Genomic DNA, 14,151 nt, shown 5'->3' with positions numbered 1-14,151 from the left:
CACAACAGTACAACACCAGTCATTTAATGTAACTACAATAAAATAATTTAACTAAGATACTGAAATATTTTAATATATATTCATTTATTTAAAAAATGCTTTGCATTGTGTAAAATTTTCACAAATGTTTACTGATGCTTTGAAATTGTTTTCTGTTGGCATGTCTCCTCGTTTACATTTGGAGCACTGATGAGAACATGAACTCTATCAAAATGGCTCCAACAACTTCAGGAAAGCCCACAATCATCATAAAAGTGGCTTGTTTTTACAGCATGGTTTGACAGTTAGTTGGAATGTCAAAGAACTGCCATATAGTATTGGCCAAAAGTGATGCCAGCCTAGGAAAAAATAAAAAAAATAAAATAAAGATGTTTTTCAAAAGGGCAAAAATCTAAAAAAAAAAAAAACGTATCTAGATTCAAAGACTTTCCCACTGATCTATATTTCGCCATTATGATGTAATATAGCAAAATTTAGCAGCTGTTTTAGTTGCTAAAATGCAGTTGGCAGCACTGGTCAGAGTTTTTTTTCCTCATATTTTGATTTTCTAATTGGTTAGTGTCACAATAGTGAAGGCCCTGTTTACGGTGTCATCACCAGTGCATTGCTGCATTTTTCCAGCCCAAAAATGTAATTAATACTTTTATTTCTGCAGCTAGAGCTTTGATTTGTAGAGTGAAAGAAGTTATTAAATTTCTTACTTTATCAGTTACAGAAAGAATTGGCTTTCTTGACAATAAGTTTGAATTGTTTGTTATTAACTCCATATCAGCATATAACTCTAGTACCCCATATCTTCGTAGTGTTTGTCTCCTCCTCTTTGCTGCCATCTTGTTAATCCTAACTAGGTTAGAAGGCCTCTCCAGCTCTCTTAAATATTGTATGATCTGAGACCTTGTCTTAACACTTGGGAACTTTCATGAATCACTCTTATTCTTGAGTCTATATAAGAGTAAAATTAATTACATTTTAGAATTTTGATAAACTTAGGACTAAAATTTCAGCTTTATACAAACGACTATAAACAGCCCCTGGATTGTTGATTTCAACGCAAGTGAAAACTCGTGTATTAAAAAAAAGAAATAAATGACAACAGTGACACAAAAACTGGAAACTTGTAATCTTTTAATATTTTATTTTTATGGACAGACAGGTTTCCAACTCACCTCGATCAATAAATTTATATGGCTTTCAGTCAAAAAAAAAAGAAAAAAAAAACTCTTTGGATGCAGACCCGTGTGAAATGGTTTGACTTACTAATTGAAAAGAACAGACTTATTTACTTACAAATCAAATATCACTAAGGTTTGAAAGATTTGATCCAATACCATTATCTAGTTGAAATGTTTAACAGTAAATATATTCACTAAAAATATATTCACTAAAAATATATTCACCATCACTTTGTTATGAATATGACGCACATGCCAATGATGCATGTACAGAATTTTCCGCAAAATCCGTTCCGACAGGTCATGTATAAATCACAATAGATAGATGTCTGAGAGATGGATTTTTATCACCTCTCAATAATCACATTGATATTTAAAAACAAAGAAAAAACAGTGTAGCTATATGTATAAACTTGCATTTTTATTTGACAGCAGATAAAACTATGGCTGGATATGTACAAATTTTCAAGATGTACAAATGACTTAGTTCTCCAAACACTCTTATGTATTTTCAATTGGGGCATTCAATGATTTCACAGATGAGTAATGTAGAGTGAGTTTTTAAATAAATAAAAAATTAGAGAATACATTCGTTTTAGAGTGAAATCAAAAACGGCTTCAAAATGAAAAGGTCCAAATAAACATTTAATCTACAAACCACTTAAAATATGTAAGAGCACACGATGCAACAATGAAAAAATGTTGACATCCCTTTTTGATAGGAAACCTTATGAAGGATGACATTGCAAAGGATACAACAACATTCCAGCATTTCTCTGTGGTGTCTAATTTAGACAGTATGAAATGCAGCAGAGATTCTATTTAGCAATCAATAGCAACGAATCTTCTCAGAATTTCACAAAACTCTCTTTGACTACAAAGCCAGTGTGTTATTTAAAACTGGGCTGACAAGTTGAATACATATGCCCCATTTTAATTACACAAACTGCCCTGGTTTTATAAAGTTTCTAGTCCAAAACCTCTTTAAATATTTTATATATAGAGCAGACATATTCTTTTTTTATTTTTTAAAGACAGAATTAACTTAACAGAGTATTTGAAAAACAAACAAACAACAACAACAACAAAAAGAGAAGATGGCTAAAGTTAAACAGAAATGTTTTCCAGCATTTAAGTGAATTGCATATACAGTGTGGCAGGGTGCCATTACATTTCTTGACCTTTTTTAAACTGAGCCCATTGTCTTTATTAACTGGTACTATGAACTCAGATTCACCAGCTAGTATGCCTGAGGAAGCTCTTTAAAACATGTTTAGGTCTATGTGTTTCTGCTCTATGATGTGGTACAGACAGGATACCAGTGAGTGCACTTAAAAAAAAAAAAATGGTTCTACTAGGCAGGTGTGCAACCTTGAAGATGTGCTGTATTACTTAAATTATTGTTTCCAGTGCTTTCTAAAAAGTGTCCTCGTATATTAACAGATTACTTGCTGTAGACGACAGGGAGGACAGAGCCAAATCAGGCACAGTTCGTCACCCTGAGCTGTGAGGGGTGACAATGTGAACAGCAGAAGATGGAAGATGTTCTCCTCTCCTGCGACGGCTCACTGAGAGGTACATGTGTCCCTGGCTGCTTGCTCTCCAGACCCTGTTCACATTTCCGGCTGCTCAGCAGGCAGACTCGGCCGAGGCTCAGGTGACTCGTAGCGCTGATGGAAGTTACGTTTCCGCAGTTTCTCGGGTGCCTTCCTCCACAAAACTATTTCCTACAAAAAATACGAATCATTCTGTTCACCTTGCTGGACCAACAGACACTGAAAGTGTACAATTTTTATATGATAATTACACATCCAAAATAATTTCTATACTGCTGTACCTGCTGTTTGAAGTATCTCCTATCTTCTTCATCCACAAGCACCAAGTTCAGAAAGTACCTCACAGAGAATTTCTTGTTTACATCTCTCATTGTGGGTGTAAGGTCATAACCACCCAGGAATAGGCGAATAGGAATGGATTCACCTAGAAATACATTTTTAGCCCAATAGGGAGAAAAAGTCAGTAATGAAATTGGCAGTTAAGTTTATTCTACTTCACTGACCCTGCATTGAACTGAATGTGATTATTCATTCAAGAAAGGTTTAACGAATGGTTTGTTCCGTTCATGATTCATGAACGAGGCCCATTATTTGTGTTCTGGCACTGGTACTCTGTGTCTTCTGTACACATCTCCTCTACATTTATATCATTTAAAAAACGAAACAGAAAATGGTGTGGAGCGGCTGCTCACCTTTCACTGGTGCTCCATCCATAATCTCATATTTGGCCACAGTCTCGGTCTCAGTAGTTGTGCTCGGCCCTAGATAGGCATGTCACATGGTGCACTTCATAAATCTCACATTGTTCAGCACTAAATAAGAAACTAATGAATTTGAAGTGCTTGAGGATACAAGGTCACATGTTTTCTGAAAAACTAAGTTTATCCAAATAAATTACAAACATACTATTGTTCAAAAGTTTGGGGACAATTTTTTTAATCTTTTTTTTTTTTTATTAAATTTTAATATTATATGTTTTATTGTGTTATTAAAGATTTATATTTAAAATATTTGGTGCTGTTTTGAACTTTCTATTCAAAGAATCCTGAAAAAAAGGCACCCTTATTTCCACAAAAATATTAAGCAGCACAACTGTTTTCAACATTGATACAAATACAAAATGGTTATTAAACACTAAATCAGTTTTAAATCATTATCATTAATAATAATTCCTTATATTTATATAGCACTTTTCTAAGCACTCAAAGCGCTTTACATTGTCAGGGGGATCTCCTCATCCACCACCAGTGTGCAGCATCCACCTGGGTGATGTCATTTCAGAATTTTTTCTGATGGATAGTGTCATGCTGGCCACTGAAAATTCAAAGGAATAAATTACATTTTGAAATATATTAAAACTGAAATACTATTTTTATAAAATGTAATACTTCATTGCTTTTATAGCATCGTGTTACTGTATTTAATGCAGCCTTGGTGAGCAATTTTTTTTCAGAAACATTTTACCAACCCCAAACTTTTGAACAGTGGTGTATATGAAGAAATTTGTTTAAAATAAATAAAAAGCAAAATAATGTGGACTACAATAAATATTCTTTAATAAGAACTGTAAACAGTCTTTCTTAAATCATATGCACAAATACGTGTATAAAACTTAACAGAAAATTTGATCATACCAATTCCTGTCAATTCTTTCTTGATCAACTGAAGTTCCATGTGCTGGATTTTAATCCGTACAAGTAAGAAGTAGATTTTACCCACAATCACATCTTTGAGGTGATACCTGATAGGCATAGAGACCTCTGTTAGCTCAAAAACAATTAGTCTAATAAGTTCAAACCAATCAATCCACACATACTCAGAATTTCTCAGCCGCTCACTTCATGTAACTAAGATTAAATCAACAGTCAAGTTCTAAGTGCACTTACTTGGACTTATTGTATTCAAACTCTATATGTAGGCAGTCTTCAATGCCCACTTCCATCTTGATAGAGTTGTTGACATCAGGGTAGGTGGCCAGCTGATGCACAATGAGGTCATACTCCTTTACCAAATCAGACAGCCTCCTCACAACTGTAACTTTAAGGAAATACCTGCAGAGACGTGAAAAGCACATGTCCTTGTCTGACTTATGAAAAAAGATAAACCGTTTACATTAAAGCCAGGACAAATTTTAAATGCCAACTGTGTGATAAAGCAGCAGTCGAAAGACAGATACTATCATTTTTCTCATTAATGCTTAGCCAGGATGATAACAAAAAAAAAGAAAAACATTTGCAAAGTCTTCACTAACCTCAATCGCACATTCGCTCCAACGTAAGACTCGTATGGCTTCTCGACCTGCATGAACTCAAAGTCATAGCTGCGGTTCTGTGTCAGCTCTCCGGGCAGAGCGAGCTCCTTCACAAGGTTTACAAACTCATGAGTATTGCTTTTATCACTGAAGAGCTCTGCAGAAAGGGAAACACACACACACACACACTTATGCAACAGCTAGACAGAAAGAAAAAAACATTGCATGCAGCAATCTTGAGACAGCTGAGACAATCAGAATCACTAATGATAACTTTAATTTCCAGTTTCAAGTAATTGCAAGCAACAAATTGAATTTAATGTGAAATTTTGTAGAAAAACAGAAACAAGAGTTTTCCAATAACCTTTGTTTTGTTTACAACTTAGAAAAATCAATTTCTGCAGTGTGGGAAACATAAGACCTTAATAATGAATTCAACTGGGGCACCATAACAGATGGCTCCCTCAGAAATGTGTAGAGCAGTCAAGCTCCCTTTCCATGTGACAACCACATGCTCTCCTAAGCTCTCGGCACATGAGAACATGCTTTACTGCATGAATGCACTGAAGAAAGAGAGTGAATGTGTTGAGTTAACTCACCGATCTGTCCTACAAACTCAATGCGAATTCCCTGATGTTCAAGCCTTTTGCCTGTCTGTTTCACATTGATATTTACCTTGGGGTGACATAAGATAGCGTGTGAGCTGTCTTTGAAATTAAGAGATGACTCACACAGGAGATGTCTACTCGCTCACCTTTCCTGAAACTGATTCTCCATCATAAAACAAATAATGCTTCTCCAATTTCCCTTCTTCAGTCTTCAGCTCGGCTGTTTTTCTGCTTTCAGCTTCGTTCAGAGTGACATCGATTTCCCACACTGGACCAAACAGACCTCCAAGGAAACTCTGAAAGAATATATTTTTTTAAATATATATTATTAATGTTGTGATAAAAATGGAAGTAGCGACAAATCTTTTCCTCCATGTTGTCAAACAAAACTGATTGGATAAGTCTGACATTTACCCAGAAGATCGAGTTGTGACAGTAAAAACATATGTATGTATAATTTGATCTATAACATGCACTTAAAAAAAAAGACAAGGTGAATTTTCATTTCATGTCAACTTCATTACACAAACTTTTGTATTTGGATCAAATATGAGACATCCTATTTTGGTTTCCGCACTGAATTTAATTTACAAAAGTGATTTTACAAACCTATAATGGATAACAAATACAAGTAGAGAGTCTACTTTAACATACTTTAACAACTTTTGTGAAAATAAATTGTCAAAATATGTGAGAAATAATGTTCAATTGTCATTCAGTGTAACAGACTTATTTATTTAACAATAAAGAAACATTCATTCTGATCTGTGCTTATTAAAATATGTAAAAGAAAAAGTGAGCATACTACATTTTACTATATTTTAAATGTTGAAAAACTTTGTTTGAAGGAGTTTTGGTAGCTGTACTGTGATCCTTAAATTACATCAATTCTTTTAATGTCATCTAATGTTTCTTTTCGTCTTTGTCCCACTTCACATACCTAGTTTAGATCCAGTGTGAGAATATTGAAAATTGAATTTTTCCCAAATCATGGTTTTAAACTTTTGACATATCCCAATTTTTAGTATCAGGCATTTTTACGTCACTTGTGCAGCAGTAGTATAAAAACAGTCTAGTAAAAAATAATAATAATAAAAATAAAAAAAATGTAAGAGTTCATAATTCTGAACACGTTGACATAAATATTAGGGGGTGACTAATTTGTGCTCCTACATCACAACTGGGTGAAGACTTCAGACTTCACACCTACTGCAGCATTCCAATCTGGTTTACACATCATTTAACATGTTGGTATTAGCTTAACTATTCAATCTGTCAAATATAATCACAACATGAACAACCCTTTCAGTACAAGGAAATGCTTACAGAGTGCGAAAACGTTTAAGTATCAAGTGCATTGCATTGCTCGATATCCCTACGGAGAGAGGAAGCGCTGTAGAAACATTTACCAGACTGTGTAAAACAGTTTATTTACAAATAGCTTCATTTTAGAGTAAAACAACACGACCTAGTTTGGATTCAACCTTCAGCTTTACAGCTGTTTTGAAAAGTCCTGGAGGACATGCGTGGATGTAAGTTTTTAAACAAACTCAGAATGTACAAATGGACTATTAAAGCTAATTTGTAAGGCCACTAGAGTGGGTTTACTGTGTTTTATCTGATTGGTAATGAGCTGCCTCCCCACCCAGTCCTTCACGACCTCCATGGCCTGACGTTACTTCGGACTGGATTGATACACTGCAGACATGTTTGACAGGACTGGTGGCTTTTATCCCACAGGGAATAAGGCAAGCGGTGTATTAAGTTCAAGAATTTCTACCATTAATTGCGGTCTGAATTAACGCTCACCATTTCAGCTGTGTAGCTTTGGCTTGAACACAGTTCTCCTCAGCACAGCCTCCGCCTGATCCCTGCTCCTCTCGATCCTCTGAGCTGAACGGACGGACTGGGACCGACAGGAACACGGCGCGTGAGCGCTGAAACGTCACTCACACCACTCAACTTCAAAATAAAAGTTTTTTTTTAACAGCGTAAAAGCACATTTTGTGTAAACAATTATTATCATTATTAATATTATTATTATTACGTTTCACATAATTCGTTAAATATATTTAGTTTACATATTCTTCATGTTGTAACATAAAATGCTAGAATCTCATGCTAGTCTTTTTAAAAGAAAAGAAAAAAATGAATATTATTATTATTAGGTGTTCTTGTAGCTCAAGTGGTAGAGCATTGTGCTATGAAGGTTTCGGTTGAAGGGGGTTCGATTGCCCGGGATCACATGATAGGTAAAAATTGATAGCCTGAATGCACTGTAAGTCGCTTGCATAAATGTAATTTATTAATACTTTCAGGCAACTATTGTACTCGTCTGGTTTGATTATTTCAATAACTGAATTATTACATTAAGTACAATTTCTGATGGTCAGAACAGTTTTATGGCAATTTTGTATGCCACATTTGTATATGTGCCTTAATTACAATTGATCCAATTCAAGTGAATTTCATTCAATGTTTTTTGTTCTTTATAAATGTTTAATGTTCACATTTTACTGAAAAGCCTTTAGTAGACTGTTGAGTGGAACTGTGGTAAATTTACCCGATATATTGTGACAACTTGCCCCACTATTGGTCAAAAATAAACCTGCTCTGAGAAACCTGCATGTTTTTATGTTGCAAAGTAATATTTAAAAGCATGGTTTTCTTTTCTTTCTTTTTTGGTATATAAATTAAATGTGTAAAAAAAAAAAAAATTAAGTCACATTTAGGCCTAATTAATCTTAAACACTTATCCAAGCTTCTTCAGAATTATATTAGCAAAAAATACAACAACAACAACAACAACAACAACAAAACGTTTCTTGACCTTCCCTTGAAGCTGTGTAATAATTTGTTACACAACAGATGAAACACTGCACAACACAAACTTCTTCTAATGTCAGGCGATCTATTCAAATTAAGTGATGGTCAGAGTTAAACAAAAGGCCAGCCACTAATGGAGCTGCAGATCTATTTGGCCGGAGTACAAGAAACTGGAGATACTGAACAGTTTTGATCTTAGAGTGGCTGCCACTTCTGATAAGTCACATCTGGCGTTTGCTAGCTATATGAAATGGCCCTATATGAAATCAAGCTTTCAATCCAGATGAAAATCTAACTTTGTTTCTGGAAAATTACAAGTATTGAATCCAAAGCAAGGGAAATATTTTATTGTGTTGGTGTAATGGAAACTAGGTGTTAATGGTTTCTAAAAGCAGTTTGTCCTCTTAACCACATGGCATCCTTTTGAATTCGCACATTTGCACCTTTTGAAAACAATTTTATAATGTTGCTTTACATATAGATTGATTCTAGACTTTATGTCTGTACTCAAGACGCTGAGAAACGGGTCATGAGATGAGAGTCCGGAAACGCACAAGTCAGCCAAAGTGTGATAATACACTTCTGGTTAAACAGGAAGCCTGAACGGCTGACCTCATCTCACATTTAGAACATTATTTCAAAACAGTTCATTCCTCCTCTTTCTGGTGTAAAGTGCTTAAAACAAGAGACAAATGCTTTATAGTTCAACAGTTGTTGTTTTTTTGAAAGTTCAGAATATATTACAAATAAAAAAAAAATGGCAAAAAAATATTTGTACAAAATATACTTCTTGCTATCCAAACACTTTATTTAAGATGCCCCTGCTGAATTTAGAATTTAAATTATTGTTTTAATACAGATCATAGCTGCGGACATTAAGAGTAAATAAAATAATAATAATAATAAAGGTTTCAAAGTTGAAGAGCAAACAAAAATAGATCCTTACAAATGCAAACTGGAATACAATAGACTTTTGCAGAGCATGTCACAGTTTAAGAATAAATCAATTATATCTGTGACCAAAAAAGCAGCATCCTGTAAGGTTCACATTGTAGAAATAATAATAATAAAAAAAAGCACATGAAATCTAATGTAGCCCTTTTTATGCAATAATGTTTTCCTCTTTCAAATCCTCTTTAGAAAGCAAATCTAGTTTCTGAGGTATTACATATTCAGAGTAATCAATGTCTCCACTGGACTCAGTCGACCCTTCTTCTTCATTCTTGTTGACTTCTTCCTTGAGACTTCTTGCGTCTCTCGTCAACTTCTGATCCATGCCGATAAAAGGAGGGAAGGCGTCGGAGTTACCTGAACCCTCTCCTGACTGCTCCTCCATCTCAGGAGTGGCTTCCTCTTTGCTAACTGGGAATCTGTTGGAAACAAAAGCACAAAGTCGTTCAAGAGTGCTCCAACATCCTCTCAGCTCCTGTATTTTTGATGAGAACATAAGGAGCCCATTTCTTAACCTCACTGACCTCACCGCTCTAGACTTAAAAAAAAACAAAAAAATGGACAATCTAAATAAAAAATGCAAGTTGTTCCCAACCTGTATGACTTTCTTTTAAGTTATTTGGAAGATGCCAAACAGTTGCTGGTAGCCATTGATTTCCACAGTATGGGAAAAAAATTACTGTTGAAGTCACTGAGGACCAGAAACGGTTTACCAACATTCTACAAAGTATCTTCTTTTCTGTTCAAAATCAACCAATCAATAATCATGAAGATCATGAACATTTTGAGGAGATACAGCGGTGACGTCAATGTGACTGATGTGTGGAAGGAAGTGATTCAGCATGAGAAATGCTGAGTAGAAAAAAGGCACAATCTGAACATAAATTTGAAGTAATAAAAAATAAATAAACGTTGATGTTACATTGATACCAATAAGACCACATATTGTTTGATTGACAGAAATTATAAAATATATGAGTGCTATTTCTAGCGCCTTGTCTAGTTATATAATACACAACAATTATAGTTGTAAAAATGAGCACTAATTGTATATTTGACATTATAAAACCTTGCAGAAAACATCTCTAAAGCCTTACGAATATTTATATTTCCAAGAAAAGACCTAGTCTATACTACTTTGAGCAGAAATGATCTGCATCACCAGGGAAACGATAACATAGATTTAAATCATGTGGTAAGGCCTCACAATCAATATATCACAACATAAGAGTGACTTGGGAAATGCCCCTGACGTTCAACAACTTCAGCATATTTTGTTGAAAAATATTATTTTTTTAACCTCGATCTTCTATATGATACTTCAGGAAGCAGTCAGTTCTTCCTGTAGTTCGAAAACAAAGTCTCTCACAACACTTTATGTTTTACAGACTCCTTTGATTACTTGCTGGTTGGTACTTTAACACTGATAGCATCTCTGATGGTGAAAACTTATCTATTTTTACGCAAAAACAACTTTGTCTTTATCTTTATCTATTTATTTCCTTTTCTAGCTAACTTATTTGAGCAATGCCTAAAACTTTGTATTACGAGCACTTCCTGTGTCTGTTTGCCTCTTTTAAGAGACTCGCTTGATGTATTCACCATTTTTAAGTCTGCAAAATGACTAAATGTAAATGTGATGAGTTTTTTTGAAATCCCTTTACAGTTATGTAAAAAAATCCAGCTTCCTCTTGTAAATATTGAAATTATTAAAACAATATCGATGGATGATAAAACTCCTGAGGTCCCATCCTTAATCATGTTTATTTGTTGATTTATACACACACACACACACACACACTACACAATATATATTTAATTTTTATATAGTGGTGATATGATTTTTGTTGTGTTATTAAAACTGAATCTAAATCTAATCAAATTATACTATTTATTTTTAGTAGTGACATATAATAAACACGTCAATGATATTACTGAACAGATTCTAGTTTTAAAATGAACACAACATACCATAATACTAATTCTCAATAAAACAGAATGAATAGACAGGCAACTTACATGTGTTTTGCAGCAGAAGGTGAAAGTTGAGAGCGTTGCCCTGATAGGGGCACCAAGGGGCTCATTTCTTGTACACAGTTTGAGTACTTATCATCCGGGTTGCATTTCACCCTGCCTTTGGCTGGGACTCCTGTGTTCAGAATGACAGAGAGGTTTGTCAGACATTACCACCATCCTCAAACTCCTCAGGAATGCTTTTTAATAAATTAATTGGTCAGATTACTTAAATAGGCCATCTTCTTTGTTTTTATGATGTATTTAATTATTATTATTATTAGGCCTATTTGAAAGCACATATTGTATTTATTAAATAGATTTCATGTTTTCTTTTTTATTTATTAATGTAGGCTAGCTAGGCTTATATTTTATGTGTTATTTATGTATTGTTTGTTTGTATTATATTTTAGTAAATAGTATGTATTATATATATTTGAATGAACATTTTCTCATGTCATGACATTTAAAACCATATACTGCACTACTATCCAGCCGCAACACCGCTACTGAATTTACTGCGCGAAGAGATCCGTGTAGTCTGAATCCTAAACTAACGACTCTACGGAGTCGGTTCTTTTTAGTGAATCAAACCCGTGCTTCACGTTGCAGTGTAATCCGAAATCCGAACGAATAATTCTAATGAGCCGGTTCTTTGTAGTGAATCAAAACCACATATATCTTCTGTTGAAATACATTTTTTAAAGCATCAACAGGCTTATGTCCAATAAGATCCAATTAATACATATTTCCTCCTTAAATGGAGGCTATTAAAAGACTAGTTGATAAAACCATTAAGGAACCGACATCGAAGAACAGGTAGCCTAAATTCACAATGATTATACCATTTATATGAAAAAAAAAAAAACATAATTAAGTTACTAATTAATGGCACTATTAATATAGTGAATTAATTTAAGTAAATTAGCCTAATCTTTTATTCTCTCTCTCTTTCTTTTAAATCGACAAATTAAAAGCGCAAAAATAACGTCATGTAAAATGCCAAGCTTAATTGTGTATGTAACAGTACTGGATTTTTTTTCTCCAATATAATAGTGGATGATTTGACAGTCAACTACTGGTGTTGGAAGTTGGGCTACTTAAATCTATTTTGTTTTATTAAAATATATTACAAAATAATTAATTTTGGTCTTTACTTGAAGACACGCATTTAGAAACTTTCCGTAACAGACTATTAAGTATAACATCTATGTTTAACAACTGATCTTAAAATGCGAAAATAATAAACTTACCCAGTCCACTGTCCCCAAAAAGGCATATTATCGCCAGTGCCAAAGTTATTCTGTGGTAAAATTTCATTCTGTTGTCTCGAAAGAATTCGAAAAGAAATGACTTCAGATGGATGTCAGACAAGAACTTTTCAGGTTCAATACTATGAAGACCCTGCCTCTGCGTGCGTCACTGTTTCCTGAAAGCAGCCTACAGCAGCTCGGTTTGGCAAGGTTTCTCAACAATGAATCCTATAAACACCGAGTATTAGCCTACTAATACACAAACCGACTCCAAACGTCGTTTTAAAAATACACAACATGAACGGCAAAACAAGTCAGATTAAAACTAAACAAAAATATACCAATAAAAGTGGTATACTGGAAAACTGAAAGCTAGACATTTTAGAGTGCGTGACAATAAAGGCTAGTGCTCTACTACACAATAAAATTAATTTGAAAATGTTAGCTATTTATAAGTGATATCAATTCATCATTTATAAAAGGGGTGCCCAAACTCGGTCCTGTAGGGCCGTTGTCCTGAAGAGTTTAGCTCCAACTTGCCTCAACACACCTGACTGGAAGTTTCTAGTGTGCCTAGTAAGAGCTTGTTTAGCTGGTTCAGGTGTGTTAATTAGGGTTGGAGCTAATCTCTAAAGGACACCGGCCCTCCAGGACTGAGTTTGGACATCCCTGATTTATAAGGTCCATGTTTATTGTTTAATCTGTACTCCATTATAAATCATTACTGTGTCAGGTGCAGACTTGAGCAACACATGCTATAAATAAATTCTGCTGTAACATCCTGAAAGCCATTGCCCCATATCAGGTACACTATCTTTTCACATTAATTTCATTTTGTCGTTGTAACTTGTGATGAGATGTTGAGCAATATTAACCCTCAGCCTATGATTAATGATGTCAAATTTCTGCAGAATCACCCATAAATTTACAGTATCAGGTTAACTCTTCTGTGGGAACGTGTTAATGTCACTCCCACTAGATTATATGAAATAACATGGATTTGAAATTCAACATACAAATAACAGACAACACTGGCACTTTTAACAAAAACAAAAAGTGTCTGCATGTGGAGGTATGTTTTATTATGAATTAATTTTATAGTGATGTTTACTACTCAATGTGTATTACTTGTGTATTACTATCCATGTTGATGAATGACTGCCAAGAAATGCTATATACATAACAAAAATTATGTTTTTCTTTTGACGTACGATGGATATTTAGTATGTTGCTATAAACATGAACATATGAATACATTTTTTTAAATGTAAAACAGTAAAATATAGTGGAGCAGTGTTGCGCACAGTCGGCTATATGAAAGTGTCGACACAGTTGATACAAAGCTGTCATAACTTGCAGGAAGTGGGTTTGCGCACACAGGAAATGACAAGGTTTCTCCTTTTATTTGCATATAGCATGGCAAGACAGAGAGGAGTTTTCCATTACATGCATATAAGCAAAAGTAAAGTGTGGGAAATTCTGTCTTTCCGATTATTATTATTCAGTTTTACAACTACTGTT

The 14,151-nt window shown here is 34.3% G+C and overlaps 2 protein-coding genes across 2 annotated transcripts; both read right to left on the bottom strand.

The window, feature by feature from the left end:
- Positions 1–1,572: 1,572 nt before the first annotated feature.
- LOC127969826 (vacuolar protein sorting-associated protein 26A) lies at positions 1,573–7,577 on the bottom strand. Its single transcript, XM_052571952.1, has 9 exons — positions 7,397–7,577; positions 5,734–5,883; positions 5,579–5,654; positions 4,980–5,136; positions 4,615–4,779; positions 4,363–4,469; positions 3,421–3,489; positions 3,010–3,152; positions 1,573–2,899 (listed from the first exon to the last, which is right to left on the bottom strand). The coding sequence occupies exons 1-9, from the start codon at positions 7,397–7,399 to the stop codon at positions 2,786–2,788; spliced, it is 984 nt and encodes a 327-aa protein (XP_052427912.1). The 5' UTR covers positions 7,400–7,577; the 3' UTR covers positions 1,573–2,785.
- Positions 7,578–9,109: 1,532 nt separating this feature from the next.
- On the bottom strand, positions 9,110–13,160 carry LOC127969827 (serglycin-like). Its single transcript, XM_052571953.1, has 3 exons — positions 12,631–13,160; positions 11,384–11,513; positions 9,110–9,783 (listed from the first exon to the last, which is right to left on the bottom strand). Exons 1-3 carry the CDS (start codon positions 12,695–12,697, stop codon positions 9,516–9,518), a joined length of 465 nt encoding a protein of 154 aa, XP_052427913.1. The 5' UTR covers positions 12,698–13,160; the 3' UTR covers positions 9,110–9,515.
- Between the last annotated feature and the right edge of the window lie 991 nt (positions 13,161–14,151).

Source organism: Carassius gibelio, chromosome B13 (assembly GCF_023724105.1).
Source record: "Carassius gibelio isolate Cgi1373 ecotype wild population from Czech Republic chromosome B13, carGib1.2-hapl.c, whole genome shotgun sequence".
NCBI classification, from domain to species: domain Eukaryota; kingdom Metazoa; phylum Chordata; class Actinopteri; order Cypriniformes; family Cyprinidae; genus Carassius; species Carassius gibelio.
This window is presented reverse-complemented; position numbering and strand designations above follow the sequence as displayed.

Coding starts and splice junctions, on each gene's coding strand:
- LOC127969826 (XM_052571952.1), bottom strand. Junction 4,470..4,614: donor TTTGAATACAATAAGTCCAA/GTAAGTGCACTT, acceptor TATGCCTATCAG/GTATCACCTCAAAGATGTGA. Junction 3,490..4,362: donor GAAAGAATTGACAGGAATTG/GTATGATCAAAT, acceptor ATGCCTATCTAG/GGCCGAGCACAACTACTGAG.
- LOC127969827 (XM_052571953.1), bottom strand. CDS start 12,697: ATGAAATTTTACCACAGAATAACTTTGGCACTGGCGATAATATGCCTT. Junction 11,514..12,630: donor TTTTGGGGACAGTGGACTGG/GTAAGTTTATTA, acceptor TTCTGAACACAG/GAGTCCCAGCCAAAGGCAGG. Junction 9,784..11,383: donor CCTTCTGCTGCAAAACACAT/GTAAGTTGCCTG, acceptor TGTTTCCAACAG/ATTCCCAGTTAGCAAAGAGG.